This window comes from Aegilops tauschii, chromosome 3 (genome assembly GCF_002575655.3).
Source record: "Aegilops tauschii subsp. strangulata cultivar AL8/78 chromosome 3, Aet v6.0, whole genome shotgun sequence".
NCBI lineage: Eukaryota > Viridiplantae > Streptophyta > Magnoliopsida > Poales > Poaceae > Aegilops > Aegilops tauschii.
In genome coordinates, this window is record NC_053037.3 from 333594849 (window position 1) to 333616588 (window position 21740).

The window sequence follows — 21740 nt, forward strand, 5'->3', positions numbered from 1 at the left end:
CCCCAAGTTGCTTTCCACTCAAATCCTTCTTTCACCATAGCCAAATCTGTGAGAGAGAGTTGAGTGTTGGTGAGACTATCATTTGAAGCATAAGAGCAAGGACTTCATCATCAACACACAGTCTATTACCTTTTGGAGAGTGGTGTCTCGTAGATTGGTTAGGTGTCGCTTGGGAGCCTCCGACAAGATGTGGAGTTGAACCAAGAAATTTGTAAGGGCAAGGAGATCGCCTACTTCGTGAAGATCTACCCTAGTGAGGCAAGTCCTTCGTGGGCGATGGCCGTGGTGGGATAGAAAAGGTTGCTTCTTCGTGGACCCTTCGTGGGTGGAGCCCTCCGTGGACTCACGCAATTGTTACCCTTCGTGGGTTAAAGTCTCCATCAACGTGGACGTACGATAGCACCACCTATCAGAACCACACCAAAAATCCTCCGCATCTCCATTGTGTTTGCACACTCCATTCCCACCCCTTACATTCTTGCACTTGCATGGTTTACTCTTTCCGCTGCTCACACTCTTGCTATGCTTGTGTAAAATGTATTGTGTGCCCATTAATATGTGCTAAACTCAATGTTAACTTGAAGAAACTAAAAGCTGCCACTTTTACTTGTTAATGGTTTAATCAGCCCCCCCTCTAGACCCCTCTTCTCGATCCTTACATGCTCATATAATTTTTGATGGTGTGCCAGGTTGAGCGACTTTGGCCCATGATTTCGATGACTTCCTTGTGGTAGAGCTCGAAATACTTATGCTTATGGAACCAAGAATGAATATTGCACCAAATGTTGCGTCGTTTTGCTCCATGTCTTAGGATGGATCAATGCTAGTGGCCAACCATGCATCCCACAACAGTTCGCCCTCCCTCAACTTGAAACTTTCTTCTCTACCCCTCTTCTTTGGATCGGTCGGCCAATTGTACAGATCAAGGCTCGTCTCGTCAACGTACATGTCCTCCTTCGGTTGCGTGGTGTACGTGCCCGACTGCTGGGTGTATGCCTCTAGCTGGGAGTCATCCACTTGTCCATCCTCAAAGTAGCCTTCGCCTCCGTCATGGATCATCTCCATCATCACCCTGTATGTGTCATCATACGTCGTCGCGCCTGATTGAGACAAACCGGAGAATAGAGAGCCAGCTGATTCACGCCCGATGTCCATGACTGGACAAGCTGCGTCGACGTCAAGTAAGCAAACTGGAACGGTGCATTGAGTTTGACGCAATACGGAATGTACCCAACGGCAGCGGTCGCGGGCTGGTTGGCGACGTAGAAGTAGGGCGGCTGAAACTGCTCTGGCCAGGGGCGGCGTATTCATGGAAGACGGTGGGGGCGCCCCCTCCCCCATCCCTCCCAGCCAAACCCCTGCGGCGGGGGCTGGGGACTGTTGGTGTCGTCCGAGTTGGTTGGTGACGTAGTAGTAGGGCGGCTGAAACTGCTCTGGCCAGGGACGGCGTGTGCATTGACGGCGGTGCCGGCACCCCCGTCTCCACCTGACGCCCTTCTTTTTGCCATCCATTTCCCAATCTTGATCCTTTGTTCTCTTTTTAGGGTGGCAGGCTTGTCGTGTCGCCAAGTTGATCTTGAGGGCGGGCCATCACCTGTGGATCTTCCGCCTCCGCCGGCTCCCGCAGCTCTTCGAACGGAGAGCCAGGCGGCGACGAACGGCAAAGAGGGTGGGGAAAGCGCGGGTTTTGATATGAAATATAGTGCAGACCATTCCAAATGAGCGCGCTCCGCCTTGGTTTTGGGTGGACCGAGGGTGTCGAAGTCCTGTGTGGTAGATGTCTGGGCACCCACAAAGCCCCCTCCCACACACACATACACTTGCGTATAATTTGCGAAAAATGGATGTGCAGAGTAAATGCAAGTTTTGGTAACTGCGCCAATGCCGCATTCTGCAGCCATCGTGTAGTACAGAGTAATCACAATATATTTTGTGCGGGGAGAAATTTAATGAATCGGGTATGGTATTAACCCATCATAATGCAACGTCATTCTCGTGTCAGATGGGATGGGGGAGGTTTCTGGACTGTTCGACGGCTTCTTTGCCGACGTTGCCGCTTAACTGCTTAATGTCAAATCACGTGTTGTGTGATGGAGAATATTGAGAAGGACTAGGCGGAGAAAACTGGTCACAAGAGCTTCTGTAGCTGTACCCGCGAGGGAGTAGACGAGCAAAGCGTAAGCACTAGCCGTTGTACATGAGCGCTGAGGAGGATGTGTGTGGTTTTGGCGTCCGAATTTAGGTGATCCGTCCACGTCCTCTTTAGCTTTTGCATAAAGCAGCACAAGGACTCCCATCCCAGGTTCTACGACCCGCGCATTTAGGCTTTACGCGCGCGGAATTATCCGCTAATGGGACGACCAAAACACTCGTTACAACAGCAAAAAAACAAGAAAGGAAGCAATTTAAGCAAATACTATCAACAGAACGAGCAAGCAGCCACGCATATAGACCGAAAAGCATGGGTCAGGCGAGGGACATGGCTGGAGATCTCACTCGATCGCCACGAGGAATATGACACGATTTCCGGATCAATTCATCTGGCAAATATTGCACGCACGTACATGCAATCTCGTCCTCCTATATGTAGAGTGTGTACATGGGGTTTGCTATTTGTGTGATCACATCATCATCCCACCACTTGGGCCGCCCTATGAGACGACCTAGAAATGGGCAACAAAAGGATGGGCTCACATGTTTCTGCTACTTTGCCCTCTCGGCTCTCGGCCAGCCGCTGCTAATGCTCTGCTTGTCTGTCATAGTCGAATCGGACACAAAGTGTCAACATGAGGCGAGATTGCAAGTTTGATACGATTCGAGCTTTACAATGGCAAACACAAAATCCGTCGCCGGACTTGCAAGATATCATAGTTGGCTTACCGTTGGACATGCTGAATTCATTGCTTGCTCCTGCCTATAGAGAGTAGCAGTTCAATTCCAGCGGAAATGAGACCAGGCACCAATGACATGGTAAAGTTCTGAGCCCGTGTGACAGAAACTTTGCGAGAACACAATAAAAATCTGTGTGTTGTAATTGCAACAATGGTTGAATTTCCACACCGGCTCACCAGGCCTACCAGGCCAGTTGTCAAAATTTGCTTACCATTACAAACTAACCAGCACCTTGATGCTGCTCACTGTTACAAACTCTGGAAAGAAATCGTCAATCGTTCCTTCATCATTATTTCTGCTCAACGTAACCAGTATCCTCCTGCCTATGGCTTCTCCAAAGAAGGTTGACCGGTCTATTGAGCTGGAGATGAGTCGGATGGTGAGTTCTCAGTTCCATTTGATTGCTCCACCAATACATCAGTAGCCGACTCAGGTTCCTTGGGTGCCGCCGTTTCTACTTTCTCTTTCGACATCTCCTTTCTGAGATCCTCTTTGGCCAAGCTTGAGAACTGCTTGTCCAATGATCTTGCCGCGCCTAGCCACGCAAGCACGATGACCAACAGTATACCACCAAGGTAGGGGGTCGAGTTTGCCAAAGAGCCAAATATCAGGATCAAAAACTGTTGGATCAGTGCACCACCCGACTTGCCCAATGGGTTGCAGACAACATCAATGGCTGCCTTTCCCTTCAACTGCAAATTGATCGAACCAAAGTTAACATGTGCAGCATAACAATGGTGCAGTCAGTAAGTTCTGAAGAATTGAGAATTAGCTAACCAAACATGGTGCGAACCAGGAAACATGAAGGAGAATATGGTATGGTGTTTACTGGACTAGGCTACATGTGCACTGATCTTCTAAGACTGCTCGCGGCAAGGAATTGCACTTGTTGAAAGTACATATAAGTCTACAACACATGACAACACATTCAACAGCAGGGAAAAACAAGTAATGTGGTTATCCAACTACAGGACCATGCTGAGCTCTGTATGAGATTTGATATGTTTAATAAAGGTATATCTCATCTGCGTCCTGAGAAAATTGAACAGATTATCAAGTTGCCATACTAAATTCCGCATGACAGCAACCGATAATTATGTGTAAATTATTTACTAATATTTACATATATTTAATCAAGAATTTGCTAGAGTAAACACATATCAAGCAACCAATTAACATACATGAAATACCATTACACAGAAAAGAACATCAGTAAATGAATATATTTTTTTCACAGAAAATTTACCAAGGAATCACACAGATAAAAATGGAGTCTGGAAGGATGAACAAACCTTCATATCTCCATCCAAAGGAATATAGGCCATTTCCTTGCATGGGTCGAATAAACTGTACTTTGCACTCTTGCTAAATATGTTCTGCAACGCACCCACATAAACAGCCGCAAGAAGAGGGGTCATACCCCACGTGGCAAGCAGGGGAGTCAGTGGTTGCCCAAACAAAATCAGAGAGAAGAAACCAACGCCAGTCACCAACAAAACTGTGGGGGTGATCATGGCAGCCACCCCCCAGCCAAATCTTTGGAATATAATCCGGCCTAACAGCATCATCGTGAAAGTTGCAATTCCAGTTGCGGTAGAGAAATCACCCATGAAAGATGAGTACTCGTTTGGACTGGGGAACTGCCAAAATGAATAAGGAACCATTACTGCAATGAAAAGGTTAAAGGAGTACAAGGAAAGAAGAAAAACAAAAGCCGGAAAAATTTACCTGTGCCTTGAGCTTCGATTTCCATGTCACTTCCACAAGATTGATACTAATGCCATATGCAACGACTAAGGTAGCAAGGTCCCTCACGTATTTTGAAGAGATCAGAACTTTCATACTCTCTTTCATGCTAAGCTTAGGTTTGTTCTGTTGAAACAAAGGCTATCAGAATATGTAAGTGGTAATAAAAAGGGAAGCACATTCAAGTATTCTACTGACCTTTTTCTTCTTGTGGTCAGATTTTGGAAGAGAAGGATCATTCAACACAAGTTTGTTCACTCCCCAATAGATGGAAGTAATGACAAGCCCAAGAAGTACCACTATGCCCATCATTCCTTTCAAAGATACCTCCCAACCATCAACTCCTGGACCCATTGTCTTCCGCAAATTTGAGAAATACTTCACAGTACGCCCAGAAAAGATAAGGGCAATATTTGCCCCAAGGCCAAATAGAGGGTAGAATTCTTTTGCTTCATCGACTGTGGTGATCTGAAAAAGATTTAATCAACTCAACTGGAGCACGAAGGGCTATCATTTAATAAGAAAGCTGAGCAAATATAAAATAAATATTCAAACTCAAAATTCCATATGGCAGGCACAACAAGGACATGGACAAACAAAGCCATCACAAAGGTACCCTTTCTTTAGCAGTCTGCTCTCCAATGGACAGCAGGACAGCAATACAAACACCATGGTCAAACCAACAAGGCAACAACTACAACAGTGAGCTCCTACTCTTCAGATACCCCCCCCCCCCCCCCCCCCCCCTCCTCTGTTGCTCGCCTCTGGCAGGCATTAGTGTCTGGCTACACCGCTATGGTGTTGTCTTCAGATACATAACTCCCTCACTACCTAAGTCACAATGCAGGCTCGTAAGCTCTGTCTTCTTAATGTGCTCTGAACACTCCCACTTAGAGGTACTTTCAATAAAACTGACTGCAGAACAGAATGTTTCACATCTGAAGCGATAATAACTTAACAAGAATAGCCATTAAATTATGATAACTGAACCATTGAAAACATACAGGTGCTAAGCATGACAATGCAATGCTGAATATTTTCAGACATTATCTCTGTTCTCCTTCTGTACACTTATTTTTAGTGAGTTTCAGAAATGCTGTCCTGATTGTCTCTCTCAAAAGAAATTGCAGCTAGTAAAATGTCCATGAGCGCATGTCAAGTATGAACAAGGTACCCTTCCATTCTGGAAGAGAAGTAGTCATAATGCAAAAACCTACCATTAGCTTTGCTCAAGACTAAATTGCTCATAACTATCTAAGAAGGGGTTAGAAGGTGCGAACCATATCCAGCCAGGTGTTGCATAAAACAAATATACACAACCAGTTGATGACTGAAAACAACTCAAACCTAATTCAGGTTGGGAAGCTGGCAATCATGCAGCAAACGATATTCGTAGCAGAAAGCAACAAGCACATAGACCTCAACCAACAGTTTCAGCCATAGCGAAATGCTACAATGCAGGACCTACAAAATACGACTACAAAGAGCACATCCCGTTTATGTCATCATCAGCCGTCTAACCATTCTGAGACAGAGAAGTTTTGTTCTCGAATAACCAACCGTCCCGTCAAATATTTGACTGTGAACGGTCGAAACTACTGTATAAAATTAGCCTGGAAACTAACGACGGGAGTGACATTTGCACATTCCAAGGTTGAACGAAAAAACCAAAGCCGCAACTCACCTGGTTGGCAAAACCCCAGAAGAGGACAGAGACGACGACGCTGCCCCACAGCTCGGCCATGACATAGAATAAGCAGAAGCTCCAAATCCTGAGGATAGCTACCGGTCCAAGGAAGCTCGGGCCGAGCGCCGCCAGAAGCTTGTCGGCGAGGGCGGTGGGATGGATGGCATCCCTGAGCGGGTAGAGCACGAAGCCGAAGAGACCGAAGAAGGCGATGAATGGGAATATGACGGTGTAGAAGAGCGCCTCCCGGGAGAGCACGTCGGAGAGCTTGGAGTATGCGAGCATGAAGCCGATGGCCATGGGCAGGTTGACCCAGGTCTTGAGGAAGGGGATGATTTCCGCGCTGCTCCCCTTGGCGGTGACCACCAGCACGTCCTTGGTGTCCCGAAGGATGGTGTAGTTGAACAGGATGCAGAAGAACATCAGGCCCAGGGGCACGATCTTCTTGAGAGTCGGGAGGCCCACGCCGAGGAACTTCTTGACCTCCGGCTGTGCCGGGGGCACCGCCGCCGCGGCCGCGGCCGCCGCGCTGCAAGAGACGCCAGCACTGATTCTGCGCTTCAAGAGCCCATACCCCAGGACGGCGTCCTGCGAGGAGGGGGCCCTCGACGAGAGGAGCGGGGCTTGGAGGGCGGCGGGCCTGGAGCTGGACGCGGTGGAGAGGGACGCGCGGGTGGCCCGGAGTCGCGGGAGGGGGAGGCGGGGCCCCGCGCGGAGAGAGAGGCCGGGCTTAGCGCTGAGGAGGGCGAGCGACTCCATGGATGGGTGGCGGCGCTCTGCTCTGCTCGTCTCGTCGCCGCCGCTACCTCGCCCGCACCAAGGCGCGGATTGGGGGGAGGGGGAAGGTGGGGAGGGACCGAGGGAGGGAAGTGGGTGTCGAGCTTGGGCGTGTATTAAAAGATGGCGCATCCATATGAGGACGGGATCGGCCGTGGGTTTTCGGGCCCGAGACGATCCTGGCCGTTGGTTCGGGTTCTGGGGTTGGGGTTGGTGGGAGCAACGAGACGGCGTCAAGCGGCCGCCCCACGTGGGTTTTGTTTCAGGGCAAAGCAGGAGTTCTCCCACTACTTTTTCACGTTACCGAAGTCCAATTCAAAAAAAAAACGTGGAAGCCAGTTCAAATTCAACTTCAAGGGCTTTTCTCCGTGGTTGGTGGCGGTGAGGGTTTTATTCAAAAAAAAAGGTTTTAGAAGAGCACCTGATGAATACCTATATCGAGGCCATGACCTAGGGCGAGAATAGGGTTTTGACTCCACCGACGGAGGTTAGGGCCATCATTTTTTTCTCGAATATGCACGAGTGTGCATATCATATATTATAGAAGAAAAGGCAAAGAGTGCCTCCACCGTTGGTTACATGAATTCTATTACATGCTAATCCTCAGCACTCACCCACCTCCCTACCCTACAAAAGAAGGGAGTTACATTCCCTTTTAGTAGACCCGCAGAGGACCAGACTACACCCTCCTCTCGCACTCTTTGCAACAGTTGCTCAATAGATGGCCGAGCTCCGTCAAAGACAATCGCATTCCGGTGCTTCCACAACTCCCACCAAACAAGCGCGAAAATGGTGCGTAGATCTTTCGTGCCCACATTGTTAACTCCCTTCTTGCCGACGGCCCATTCAGTCAACACATCATTCGGCGAGGGTGTCCATTCAGGTTTGCCCAGCGAGCCACAGATGGCTGCCCAAGCGCTCCGAGCAAAGACACACGTAAGCATTATGTGATTGATCGTTTCTTCCTCTTGATCGCAGAACGGGCACGCATCCTGGTGAGGTAGACCCCTCCGTGCAAGGCGATCCGATGTCCAACATCGATTCTTCATTGCTAGCCAAGTAAAGAATCTGCACTGCATGGGGGCACGCGACTTCCATGTTAGATTTGCCGTAGGCATGACCTCCCTTCCGCCAAAAGCAGCCGCACAAGCCGATCGGACTGAGAAGTGTCCCTTCGCCTCCCATGACCAGGCAATCTCATCCGGTAGATCCTCATTAGCTTCCCAAGCAGAAACTGCTTGCCAAAGTGCAAAGAACTCATGCAAAGTATCCGGTCCAAGGTTGGGGCCAAGGTCCGCAGCCCAAGACCCGTTCTCCATAGCTTCGCAAACTAACCTCCTTCCTCGTGTCCGTGGTGCAATCAACTCATACACTCTAGGAGCAATCTCCTGGACTCTTCGCCCATCCAGCCATCGGTCCTCCCAAAAGAATGTTGTCCTACCAGAATGTGTTGTAAACCTCATGGCTGCATTACACAACATGGTTGCTTCCTCGGCCACCTTGATCTTGAACTCACTCCACGGCCTTGTCTCATCTGTTCTTTTTAACCACGGCCAGCGGGCTTGCATGGCCACGTTCATCCATGTAAGGTTGGGCAGCCCCAACCCACCTGCCCATTTGGGCGTGCACACCATATCCCATGCAACCGCGCAGTTACCACCATTTGCTTCTCCTCTTTTGCTCCACAAGAACCCTCGACAGATCTTATTCATCGCCGCGATAGTTTTCATAGGTAGATCCAGCGCCATCATTGCATGGATAGGCATGGCACACAGCACAGATTGCACTAGAGTAAGACGGCCACTCTTCAGCATTAGAGCTGCCTTCCACCTCGGTAGCCTATTTGCCATATGATCCACCAAATATTGTAACTGTGTTGCAGATTGCTTCCTCAGCGATAATGGCAGCCCGAGGTACTTTATTGGGAACGATCCCAAGGGACATTGAAGGGCATTGCATGTCGTTGCTATCTCCTCATCGGACACCTAATTGGTAGAGCTGCTGATTTGTTCATATTAATTTTCAGCCTGACAGCCTCCCCAAACAACTCCAGGATGCACTTGCACACATCCAGATCCACATGCCTCGGCTTGACAAAGAGTACTACATCATCGGCAAAAATGGATAGGCGCTTCATCATGCCCTCACGTGCAAGAGGCGTCAACACACCTCTACTAGTAGCCACCTCAAACATCCGCTGTAGCGGCTCCATGGTAAGAATGAAGAGCATAGGGGAGATGGGGTCCCCCTGTCTCAGCCCTTTGCAGTTCCAATTCGTATCTCCCGGATCACCATTCACCATGACCTTGGTGGTAGAAGTGGCAAGTATCCCACATATCCACGCTCTCCACCTTGGCCCAAAGCCAAGTTGCTGCAACACCTCAAGAAGGAAGGGCCATTTCACGGAATCAAACGCTTTTGATATGTCGAGCTTTAGCAAGATAGATGAGCACTTCAAGGCATGTAGGCGCCTTGCCATGCTCTGCACCAGCATGAAATTATCATGTAACGATCTGCCCTTAACAAACGCGCTTTGATGATTTCCAACCAACTTGGGTAGATCACCCACCAACCGGCACGCTAACACTTTTTCAAAGATCTTGATGGCCCTATGGACAAGGTTGATGGGCCTGAAATCGCTCACATCCAATGCGCCCTCCTTCTTGGGCAATAGCGAGACGAGAGATTTATTGATCGAGGCCAGCCCTCTCATATCACCATTGTAAAAGCAACCCATCGCCCTCATAAAATCCTCCTTGATGATACTCCAACACGCCGCATAGAACCTTCCAGTAAACCCGTCCGGTCCCGGAGCTTTGTCAAGAGGCATGCTTTTGATCACCTTCTCTACCTCCTCCTCCGTAAACGGCAGCTCGAGGTGCGACAAGTCAAGATGAGGAAGACCCAATATGTCCAAGTTCAGAGTGCGATGCCTGCTCTCCGAGTCTCCAAATGCCGCACCAAAGTACGCGTCCACCGCGGATGCAACCTCATCCTGCCCAGCATAGATGTTGCCATTGTACCGAACCGTACATATGACGTTCTTCCTTTGTCTGTGGCTGGCTTGCTGGTGGAAAAGCCAAGTGTTTCCATCCCCTTCTCGCAGCTGCAAAAGCCTTGATCTCTGCCTAGCGATCGTCCTCTCCAGAGAACTCAACCCAAGGAGCTTGTTCTTTAAGCACCTCCGCAGCTCCCGCTCATTTTCCATCAGAACCCTACTCTCCATAGCAGTATCCAGTTGTTTAATGACTTCCAGAGCGATCGCAATTTGCAACTTCACATTGCCGATCCATTTGTCACTCCAGCTTTGTAAGCTGACCGCAGTTGCTCTAAGCTTATTATGAAGCGTTAGATAGTTGTTTGAGGTAGCTGGTGTTGAGGTCCATGCTAGCTTGACCACATCCATGAAACCTTCCGCCTTAACCCAGAATGATTCGAACTTGAAATGGCTCTTAGTTTTGATTTTCACATTCATATCAATCATGAGCGGACAGTGATCCGAGATCGCCGTACCCAAAGACGAAAGAAAGCAGGCTGGGTAGGCCTCATCCCACTCATTGGAGACGAATACGTGGTCGATCTTCTCTAGGGTAGCAATTCTTCTTTCATTTGACCACGTGTACCTCCGCCCATTGAGATAGAGCTCTTTTAGCTCAAGTCGGTTTAGCTTAGTACGGAATCTCGCCAACATTCTGCGGTTTATTAGGGCATTATTTTTATCCTCCTCCCAAGCAATAAGATTAAAATCACCGGCCACGAGCCAAGGCCCAACGTGCAAGTCACGAATATCCACCAAGTCTTGCAAGAATTCCAACTTGTCATCCTCCTCCTGCGGCCCGTACACACATGTGAGCCACCACGGCTGCTCGTCCTTAGGGCCCATCATCACTACTCTCGTTGTTTATCTCTCATGCTTAGCTGGCAAGGGAGGGTGTTGTCCTTCGCCGGAGAGACGTAGGGTGAGATCATATCAATGTATGCTAGGATTTAGATGACCATGGTGATGGTGAGCTCATCCTCGATAGGGGATAAGGGAAAGAAGGTGCAAGTTGATCTATCTGCCAAAGAAATCGAATACCTACAAGATGGTCTTCGGGGAGGAGCACCGCTCAGAGCAATGAGCACCATGAGCTTCAACCGTCGTGCCTTGGTAGCGCTATGACAATATGAGAACTTTGCAAGTTGGGAAATCATGTTGTGTGTTCTGTAAACTCGGATTCATGAAGTTGAGTTAGGAAGTTGTCCAATACATGTTTAATAGGGAGTTTTTAGTAGATAGGGAGTTTCTAGTAGATATGATGTCCACAAGGGGCTTTAGCCCAGACTGGATCAATAAGATTAAGTCTTTGTTGTATAATGGATCTGTTGGTGTCAGGTTAAATGACATGAACAATGATTTTTTCTTGACCGGTAAAGGAGTGAGACAGGGGGACCCTGCATCACCCTTGTTGTTTAATCTTGTAGCTGATGTCTTTACTAGAATACTAGGCAAGGCTTCTAATAACAAGTTCATAGAGGGAGTTTTCCCTCCCACTAATCCTGCTGGAGTAATCAGCCTGCAATATGCAGATGATACTCTTCTTTTCATGGGTGATAATATAGACCAGGCTAAAAACTTGAAATGTCTCTTATCTTGCTTTGAGCAGATTTTAGGCTTGAGGATCAACTTCCATAAATGTGATTTGGTCCCCATTAATATTAATTCTGACAGGGCTAATAATTTTGCCCAAGTCATGGGTTGCAAGCTGGGTAGTTTCCCTATTAGATATCTTGGAGCTCCTCTTCACTATAATAAACTTAGAAAAGAGGATCTCCAGCCCGTGGTTGACAAAATTATCAAAAGAGGGGCAGGCTGGAGAGGAAGGCATATGTCCTTTGGCAAGAGATTAATCTTAGTGCAATCCTGCCTGGCTAGTATCGCTTCATATCTGATGGGAATTATTAAATTCCCTAAATGGGCTATAGCCCTGATTAATTCCCAATTGGCTCATTGTTTCTGGGATGATTATGAGGGGCATTTTAAATACCATCTTGCTAATTGGGGATCCCTAGCCACAAAAAAGAAATTTGATGGGCTGGGGATAACTAATTTGGCTGATTTTAATCTTTGCCTTCTTGCTTCCTGGGGCAAAAGATATCTTCTAGATGAGGGTAAGATCTGGAAGAATGTAGTAGACTTTAAATATAATATTCATAATCCTAATATTTTTGCCTGTTCTAGTGTGGGTGCCTCCCCCTTCTGGAAGGGGATTCTCTGGGCTATTAAGGCTACTAAATTTGGGTATGTTTGGAAAGTGGGCAATCGCAAGAGTATTAGATTTTGGGAAGATAGCTGGTGTGGTGAGGTTAACCTTGCTACTCAGTTTTGGGGGCTGTATTCTATAGCTGTTAATCAACACACTACTATTAGTGAGGTTTGGGATGGGATTAATCTCAAGATTAATTTCAGGAGATGTTTCTCCCCCAGCATGATGATTGACGGGAACAACCTCTTTGATGAGATTAAATCTCTAGTTTTGAGTGACAGACCTGACACTCTTATATGGAAATATGAGGCGAAAGGTCTGTACACTGTTAAATCCTTTTACAATATTGTTAATTTTAGAGGGGTTCTTCCTGTGAATATTCCTGTGGTATGGAAGATTAAAATACCCCCTAGAATCGAAATATTTCTCTGGTTGATTGCGAAGAACAAACTTCTGACCAAAGATAACCTTAACAAGAGGCAACATGTTCCAGATTTGACATGTCTATTTTGTTCTGAACATGAATCTTCTTGCCATCTATTTTTTTACTTGTGTCGTTGTTGTGGAACTGTGGAGAGTAGTTAGGGCAGTTACCAGTATTGTTAGCCGTGATAATTTTTACAATATGCTTGAATACTGGTTTCGTAACCCCAACACTGCTGCTGTCGTAGTGCAAGTTGCGGCCATGTGGGCTCTCTGGAAAAGCAGGAATGCCATCTGTTTCAATCGACCGACCTGGTTTGGTATGCAGGTAATCGTGAGGAAAACTGCAAAAAAACCTATCCTTATGGGAAGTGGCCTGGCCAGATGCTGTCAAGACGGAGCTGAAAAAGATCGTGCGGAAGTTGGGGCAAACAGCAAGAAATCCCCCACTCCTCCTGTGGCCAGATCCAGGTTGATCATGGGGAAATGTGGGGGGAGGACTCCCTGGGAGCGATCTGATAATGACTTGATGCGACCTGGTACCATGGCGATCTCCACTGCTAGTTTGATTGATGTAGAAAAGCAGAGTGGAAAAAAGCGTGGGAGGTGTGACTACGGGCTGGAGCTTCGTCTTGTTTGTCTTGGTTTTCTTTTAGTTTGTTTCTCTCGCCAAGTGGGGTGTTATTCCCCCTGGCATGTTGTTGCTTTTCCTTTTAAGCATTGTAATAACACTTGTTACATGACCTTGACTTGCTGGGTTTCATTGATGATTCAATGGAGCCGGGGCTAGGCCCTTTTTCTCTAAAAAAAATTTATCCAATACATTAGGTTTTCATAAAGGATTTGTTGGAGGTTTAGGCCTTTTTGGAACAATAATACAAGTGTTGCTACCACATTGATGCTACTGTATCTGGTGTGTTGTATGGATATGTGGCACTTTACTAACGTTCACGGAGAGGTGAGGACATCATACGATATAAAACATATGATACACTAAATGTCACTGGCGACTTCAGTGAGGTCCTCCATCACGGGGAACATGAAAGAGTGTAAGAGTTACCCCAATGTGCCGGAAAAATCTGGCCGTGAATCCTTTGGGATTCAATGAAGATTATGTGATGCATATCTGGTATAATTTTCAAAGATACCCATAGTGACATTGGGGTAACTCTCTAGATTAAGACTAGAACGATAAAGATAATGAGGTTGTTGTTTAATATAATTTTTGAGGTTGCCATGCCCTATGGATTAAGATTAGACAGAAAAACTTGTAGGTGTGTGATACGTTCCATACTATTAAAAGTGCCAGTTGCTGTTTTTTGCTTGTTTTTTACTTCGCAAAATATAAGTACCAAATGGAGTCCAAATGCCACAAAACTTTTTGGAGAATTTTTTCTGCCGAGAAGACACCCAGGAGGCCCAAGAAGTGCACCAGAGGGGGCATGTGGGGCCCACTAGGCACCAGGGCGCGCCAGGCCCCCTAGGCATGCCCTGGTGGGTAGTGGGGCCCACAGGCACCCCCTCCACCGACCTCTGGCTCTATAAATACTCTAAAAACCCAAAAACCCTAGGGGAGTCGACGAAACACAATTCTAGCCACCGCAAATTCTAGAACCACAAGATCCAATCTAGAGGCCTTTTTCGGCACTCCGCCGGAAGGGTCAACGATCACGGAGGGGTTCTTCATCATCATCCTTGCCCCTTCGATGATGCGTGAGTAGTTTACCACAGACCTACGAGTCCGTAGGCAGTAGCTAGATGGCTTCTTATCTCTTTTTTATCTTCAATACAATGTTCTCCTCGATGTTCTTGGAGATCTATTTGATGTAATGACTTTTTGCGGTGTGTTTGTTGGGATCCGATGAATTGTGAGTTTATGATCAGATCTATCCATGAATATTATTTGAGTCTTTGTTGAACTCTCTTATGCATGATTGTTATAGCCTCGTATTTCTTCTCCGAAACTTTGGTTTGGTTTGGCCAAGAAGATTGATTTTTCTTGCCATGGGAAGAGGTGCTTTGTGATGGGTTCGATCTTGCGGTGCTCAATCTCAGTGACAGAAGGAGACATGACATGCATATATCATTGCCATTAAGGATAAAAAGATGGGGTCTATTCCTACATGAATAGATCTTGTCTACATCATGTTATCGTTCTTATTGCATTACTCCATTTTTCCATGAACTTGATACACTAGATGCATGCTGGATAGCGGTCGATGTGTGGAGTAATAGTAGTAGATGCAGGCAGGAGTCGGTCTACTAATCTTGGATGTGATGCCAATATACATGATCATTGCCATGGATATCGTCATAATTATTTGCTCTTCTATCAATTGCCCAACAGTAATTTGTTTACCCACCGTATGCTATTTTCTTGAGAGAAGCCTCTAGTGAAATCTACGCCCCCGGGGTCTATTTCCTATCATATTATTTTCAGATCTATTTATCCAAAAAATCAAAAAATACCTTGCTGCACTTATTTTTGCTTATTTTATTTTGTGTTTTTGCTAGATCTATTTATCCAATCTCATACATTAATCTATCTCGGTACCGAGGAGGGATTGACAACCCCTCTTACGCGTTGGGTTGCAAGTTTTTGTGGTTTGTGTGCAGGTGTTGTTTACATAATGTTGTTTGGTTCTCCTACTGGATTGATAACCTTGGTTTCATAACTGAGTGAAATACTTACCGTTGTTGTGTTGCATCATCCTCTCCTCTTCGGGGAATTACCAACGCAGATACAAGCAACCAGGAAGAATTTCTGGCGCCATTGCCATGGAGACATCATCAACATCTACCAGGTTCCTACGCACAAACTCTCATCTCCTTGCAATTACTTTATTTGCCATTTGCCTCTCACTTTCCTCTCCCCCACTTCTAAAACATTTTCAGAAAAACAAAAAATATTTGCCTTTTTATTTGCCTTCTTTTCGTTTTCGTTTTTTCTTGTTTGATCTTCTGTTTGCATGTGATCTTGTTTGCGTAGTCACGATGTCTCAAGAAAATACAAATTCGTGTGATTTTTATAATACTAATAATAATGATTTTATTAGTACTCCGATTGCTGCTCTCGCCGCTAGTGCGGAGTCTTATGATATTAATGCCGCTTTGTTGAATCTTGTTATGAAAGAGCAATTTTCCTGTAATCCTAATGAGGATGCCGCGTCCCATCTAAACACTTTCATAGAATTGTGTGATATGCAAAATAAAAAATGTGGACAATGATATTGTGAAATTGAAATTTCTTTTTCTTTGTGAGATCGTGCAAAAATTTGGGTTTCATCTTTGCCACGAAATAGTATTGATTCTTGGGACAAGAAAGATGCTTTCATCACTAACTATTTTTCTCATGCGAAAATTATTTTCCTTAGAAATTAAATCATGGATTTTAAGCAACTTGAGCATGAACATGTTGCCCAATCTTGGGAAAGGATGAAGTTGTTGATAAGAAATTGCCCTACTTATGGTTTATATCTATGGATGATTATACCAAAAAAATTATGCGGCATTGAACTTTGTTTCTAGAAATCTTCCACCGTGGGTAGTACTTTTATGGAAACTAGAAGATGCCCTGCGCGTTGCTGCAGGAATCCCTTGTACATGATATGGAGCACTCCTTTTTGTGAGATTATATAGAAGACTTTGAATTCTATTTGGTTGAATAGAAGATGGTCCCCGCAAAAAGATAGAGAAGAACAGTAGACACTCATTTAAAAAATAGTGGACATATCAAGAGAAACTGTACCAACAATAGGCTGCTATGTGAATTAGGAAGTGTGTTAATAATGTGGAGTGGAAGACTGCATATATACATGTGATTGAAAAGTGAGAATTCATGCACTCCACAGGAGTAAGATGATAAAATACAAAATGCAACTCAGATGCAATCCAACAACACACGTTTAGCATACCCGGCTATCATCCTCAAGAATTGCTTGAACTGCTTGATAATCTAATCTAATCTGTTTTCCTGTTATGATATAGTTCATGTCAAATAAATATCAAAGCTCCAACCCTCGTAATGTCATAACCATCTATGCTTCTTGTACTGATGTAGGAAATCAGATAGCACAATTCGCAAATAATCTAGAAGAACAAATCAATAAATATGCGTCATTGGGGATGCATGATTGCAAAAAAGGATCACAATAGATGTATTTGCAGATATTTGAAGATAGTCATGGATGCACAAACACCAACCTAAGTTGTTTAAAGGGTCAAGGGCGGTGGCGGAGGTCCGAGGCTGCAGCGTACTGGTGAAATCCTGATGCATGTTCTACTTGATGTCTACTACACAACCTTCTTCTTGTAGACGTTGTTGGGCCTCCAAGTGCAGAGGTTTGTAGGACAGTAGCAAATTTCCCTCAAGTGGATGACCTAATGTTTATCAATCTGTGGGAGGCGTACGATAAAGATGGTCTCTCTCAAACAACCCTGCAACCAAATAGCAAAGAGTCTCTTGTGTCCCCAACACACCCAATACAATGGTAAATTGTATAGGTGCACTAGTTCGGCGAAGAGATGGTGATACAAGTGCAATATGGATGGTAGATATAGGTTTTTATAATCTGAAATTATAAAAACAGCAAGGTAACTAATGATAAAAGTGAGCGAAAACGGTATTGCAATGCGTTGAAACAAGGCCTAGGGTTCATACTTTCACTAGTGCAAGTTCTCTCAACAAGGATAACATAATTAGATCATATAACTATCCCTCAACATGCAACAAAGAGTCACTCTAAAGTCACTAATAGCGGGGAACAAACGAAGCGGAGAACAAACAAAAATCATAGGTTAGTCCCAAAATTCTTCTCATTCGGGATAGTGGGAGTATCATAAGAAACTCGAATACTATAAATTGTTTCCACATTAAAAGAGTAATGTTCAGAAAAATGGTAATCATAATCATGACAAGTTTTATAAATATAATCATCACTACTTTTTATAGCATAAGTGTCATCACAATAATCATCATAAGTAGCAACTTTGTCCTCATCATAATCAATTGAAACCTCTTCCAAGATAGTGGAATCATTACTAAATAAAGTCATGACCTCTCCAAATCCACTTTCATAATTGTCACAATAAGATTCAACACCCTCCAAAATAGTGGGATCATTACTTCCTAAAGTTGACACTCTTCCAAACCCACTTTCATCAATATAATCATCATAAATAGGAGGCATGCTATCATCATAATAAATTTGCATATCAAAACTTGGGAAGTTAAAAATATCATCTTCATAAAACATAGCATCCCCAAGCTTGGGGCAAACATTAATTGCAGCAAATAAATTCTCAAACATGTCATTCTCATCAAACATAGCATCCCCAAGCTTGGGCCTTTGCATATCATAAGCATAATCAGTCTCATCATTAATAGTATGGATAGCACCAATAGTATAGCAATTATCATCATCACAATGAGTAATAGGAGCAACATCATTTGGGAGGGATACCTTTTTACCTTTGCTTCTCCGTCTTTTCTTTTTCTTCTTCACATTAAGTATGGGTTTAATCCTCTTTTTGGAGCTCCTTATTAATGAGATTGGTTGAATAGAAGGCTCCTCCTTGTTACCTGATTCATCATAAGAAAGAATAGGAGGATATTGGGAAATCTCTTCCCTTTCATTAGTATTCTCTTCATCTTCTATTTGTTTTCTTGTCTTTATGTAATTGGCAATATAAGGATTTTCAATGCAATTCACCGCACAATACATATAAATTTCCTCTAGATCAAAATCAAGAACTTTATCAAGGAAAAATTCTGGAATATCCTTAGTTATACGTTTCATTTCTTCATAACCCACAAGCAAACTAAGTTCATTATGATGCACAAGGAAAATCAAGTCATCACAATTTTTGGACACGATACGATCATGAAACAATTTTGCATTGGAGATTTAAATGATCATGTTCATTGCAAAGTTCACAAGGATGGCAAAGAAATTTTAAATTTTCAGCACAAGCATCTAGCCTCTCTTGCAACCGTTTAGTTTCTAAATACTTATGCCTCTTGCAAAATCTATCTTCCCTATTTGGTGTGTACCTGCAAACTCTATGCACTCCACAAAAATTAACATGCTTATAAGAGACATTTTCATCATGACTAGTGCAATCATCATTAGTACTACGGATATTCAAAGAGTTCATACTAACAACATTGCAATCATGCTCATCATTAAAAGATTGTATGCCAAACATTTTATTGCATTCTTCTTCTAACATTTTGGCACAATTATCGGAATCCTTATTTTCACGAAAGATATTAAAAAGATGAAGCATATGAGGCACCCTCAATTACATTTTTTTGTAGTTTTCTTTTATAAACTAAACTAGTGATAAAACAAAAAACTAAAAGATTCAATTGCAAGATCTAAAGATATACCTTCAAGCACTAACCTCCCCGGCAACGGCGCCAGAAAAGAGTTTGATGTCTACTACACAACCTTATTCTTGTAGACGTTGTTCAGCCTCCAAGTGCAGAGGTTTGTAGGACAGTAGCAAATTTCCCTCAAGTGGATGACCTAAGGTTTATCAATCCGTGGGAGGCATAGGATAAAGATGGTCTCTCTCAAACAACCCTGCAACCAAATAGCAAAGAGTCTCTTGTGTCCCCAACATGCCCAATACAATGGTAAATTGTATAGGCGCACTAGTTCGACGAAGAGATGGTGATACAAGTGCAATATGGATGGTAGATATAGGTTTTTATAATCTGAAATTATAAAAACAGCAAGGTAACTAATGATAAAATTGAGCGAAAACGGTATTGCAATGCGTTGAAACAAGGCCTAGGGTTCATACTTTCACTAGTGCAACTTCTCTCAACAAGGATAACATAATTAGATCATGTACCTATCCCTCAACATGCAACAAAGAGTCACTCCAAAGTCACTAATAACAGAGAACAAACAAAGATATTATTGTAGGGTATGAAACCACCTCAAAGTTATTCTTTCCGATCAATCCATTGGGCTATTCCTATAAGTGTCACAAACAGCCCTAGAGTTCGTAGTAAAATAACACCTTAAGACACAAATCAACCAAAACCCTAATGTCACCTAGATACTCCAATGTCACCTCAAGTATCCGCGGGTATGATTATACGATATGCATCACACAATCTCAGATTCATCTATTCAACCAACACAAAGAACTTCAAAGAGTGCCCCAAAGTTTCTACCGGAGAGCCAAGACGAAAACGTGTGCCAACCCCTATGCATAGATCCTCAAGGTCACAGAACCCGCAAGTTGATCACCAAAACATACATCAAGTGTTCTCAAATCCTTAAAGACTCAATCTGATAAGATAACTTCAAAGGAAAAACTCAATTCATCACAAGGAGATAGAGGGGGAGAAACATCATAAGATCCAACTATAGTAGCAAAACTCGCGTTACATCAAGATCGTGCCACATCAAGAACACGAGAGAGAGATATCAAACACATAGCTACTGGTACATACCCTCAGCACCGAGGGTGAACTACTCCCTCCTCGTCATGGAGAGCGCCGGGATGATGAAGATGGCCACCGGTGATGATTCCCCCCTCCGGCAGGGTGCCGGAACAGGGTCCCGATTGGTTTTTGGTGGCTATAGAGGCTTGTGGTGGCGGAACTCCCGATCTAGGTTTCTTTTCGGGGGTTTCTGTATTTATAGGAATTTTTGGCGTCGGTCTCACGTCAGGGGGGTCTCCGAGTCATCCATGAGGCAGGGGCGCGCCCAGGGGGTAGGGCGCGCCCTCCACCCTCGTGGATGGCTCGGGACTCTTCTGGCCCAACTATTTTACTCCGGGGGCTTCTTTTGGTCCATAAAAAATCATCAAAAATTGGCACGTCTATTGGACTTCGTTTGGTATTCCTTTTTTGTATAACTCAAAAACAAGGAAAAACAGAAACTGGCACTGGGCTCTAAGTTAATAGGTTAGTCCCAAAAATCATATAAAATAGCATATAAATGCATATAAAACATCCAAGATGGATAATATAATAGCATGGAACAACCAAAAAATTATAGATACGTTGGAGACGTATCACTGCTCCCTTTGGCAACCCATCTTGCTGAAAATAATTATAGAAAACATGACAAAAAAATTAATCAACAAATCATGTAAGATAACCTCAGGGCAAAGTAGAAATATAGTAGAGTATAGGTTTAGGATTGGATCCATGGAGGAATCAAGAACAAACTGACACAAAATCGACAGTACAACGATGTTAATTTGACAGATATAAAAGGGGATCGATGTAAGCGATTATTTACCTGCTCACCGATGTGGTCTTCGGCTCTGGGGAAGGAAAGAAAGTCGGGGGTTTGCTCCTGAAGCATCGAGCGTCGGACTGCCAAAGATGGCACTACAACTTCGATCATGGAGCACATACAGAACGACCTGGAGATATGAATGCCTCCTCCAAATCCACCCTGTTCATCATGGGTAAAGGGTTGCAGGCTTCAAATTCATCGCTCCAGCAAATTGATTTTCTATGGGTGAAAATTGATTGGCAAATACTCTCAAATAGGGCCGCTAACTGATGTGAACACTAAGTAACCCACGAAGACAACAAAATAAAATCTTCAGATCGGGGGTCCTCCCACCTTCCACACGGGCGATGGCGACAAGTTGGCAACGCCGACGATTTCTCCGGGCAGGCCATAATGTGACGGTAGGTCATCTCCAAGCTCTCAACCCGCAGCAAGGCACACCGCAGGGGGCCTAGGAGATGGAGAGACGGGGTAGACGAAGGTTGTACAAAGGAGGCAAAGAGATTGAAATATAGAGGGACAGAGGGATGCGCTAGACTGACTCCTCGGTTGCACACGGCTGGTGGTAATTTCGTGGACCTTCGGTTCGGTAGTAAAAATGCTAGCCTGACTCCTCCTTTACCAAAGTCAAGACATATGTGCGCAGCCTATGGTGGGTTCTAACGTGGCTATTTTGTACCGTGTTGGGTCCCCCATGCAAGT

General features: G+C 44.7%; 1 protein-coding gene across 1 annotated transcript; it reads right to left on the reverse strand.

The window, feature by feature from the left end:
- Positions 1-2999: 2999 nt before the first annotated feature.
- On the reverse strand, positions 3000-7208 carry LOC109741286 (plastidic ATP/ADP-transporter). The gene is made up of 5 exons (XM_020300364.4): positions 6323-7208; positions 4837-5106; positions 4621-4764; positions 4185-4532; positions 3000-3584 (listed from the first exon to the last, which is right to left on the reverse strand). The coding sequence occupies exons 1-5, from the start codon at positions 7082-7084 to the stop codon at positions 3246-3248; spliced, it is 1863 nt and encodes a 620-aa protein (XP_020155953.1). The 5' UTR covers positions 7085-7208; the 3' UTR covers positions 3000-3245.
- Positions 7209-21740: the final 14532 nt, after the last annotated feature.

Coding starts and splice junctions, on each gene's coding strand:
- LOC109741286 (XM_020300364.4), bottom strand. CDS start 7,084: ATGGAGTCGCTCGCCCTCCTCAGCGCTAAGCCCGGCCTCTCTCTCCGC. Junction 4,765..4,836: donor CTGACCACAAGAAGAAAAAG/GTCAGTAGAATA, acceptor TTGTTTCAACAG/AACAAACCTAAGCTTAGCAT. Junction 4,533..4,620: donor AATCGAAGCTCAAGGCACAG/GTAAATTTTTCC, acceptor TCATTTTGGCAG/TTCCCCAGTCCAAACGAGTA.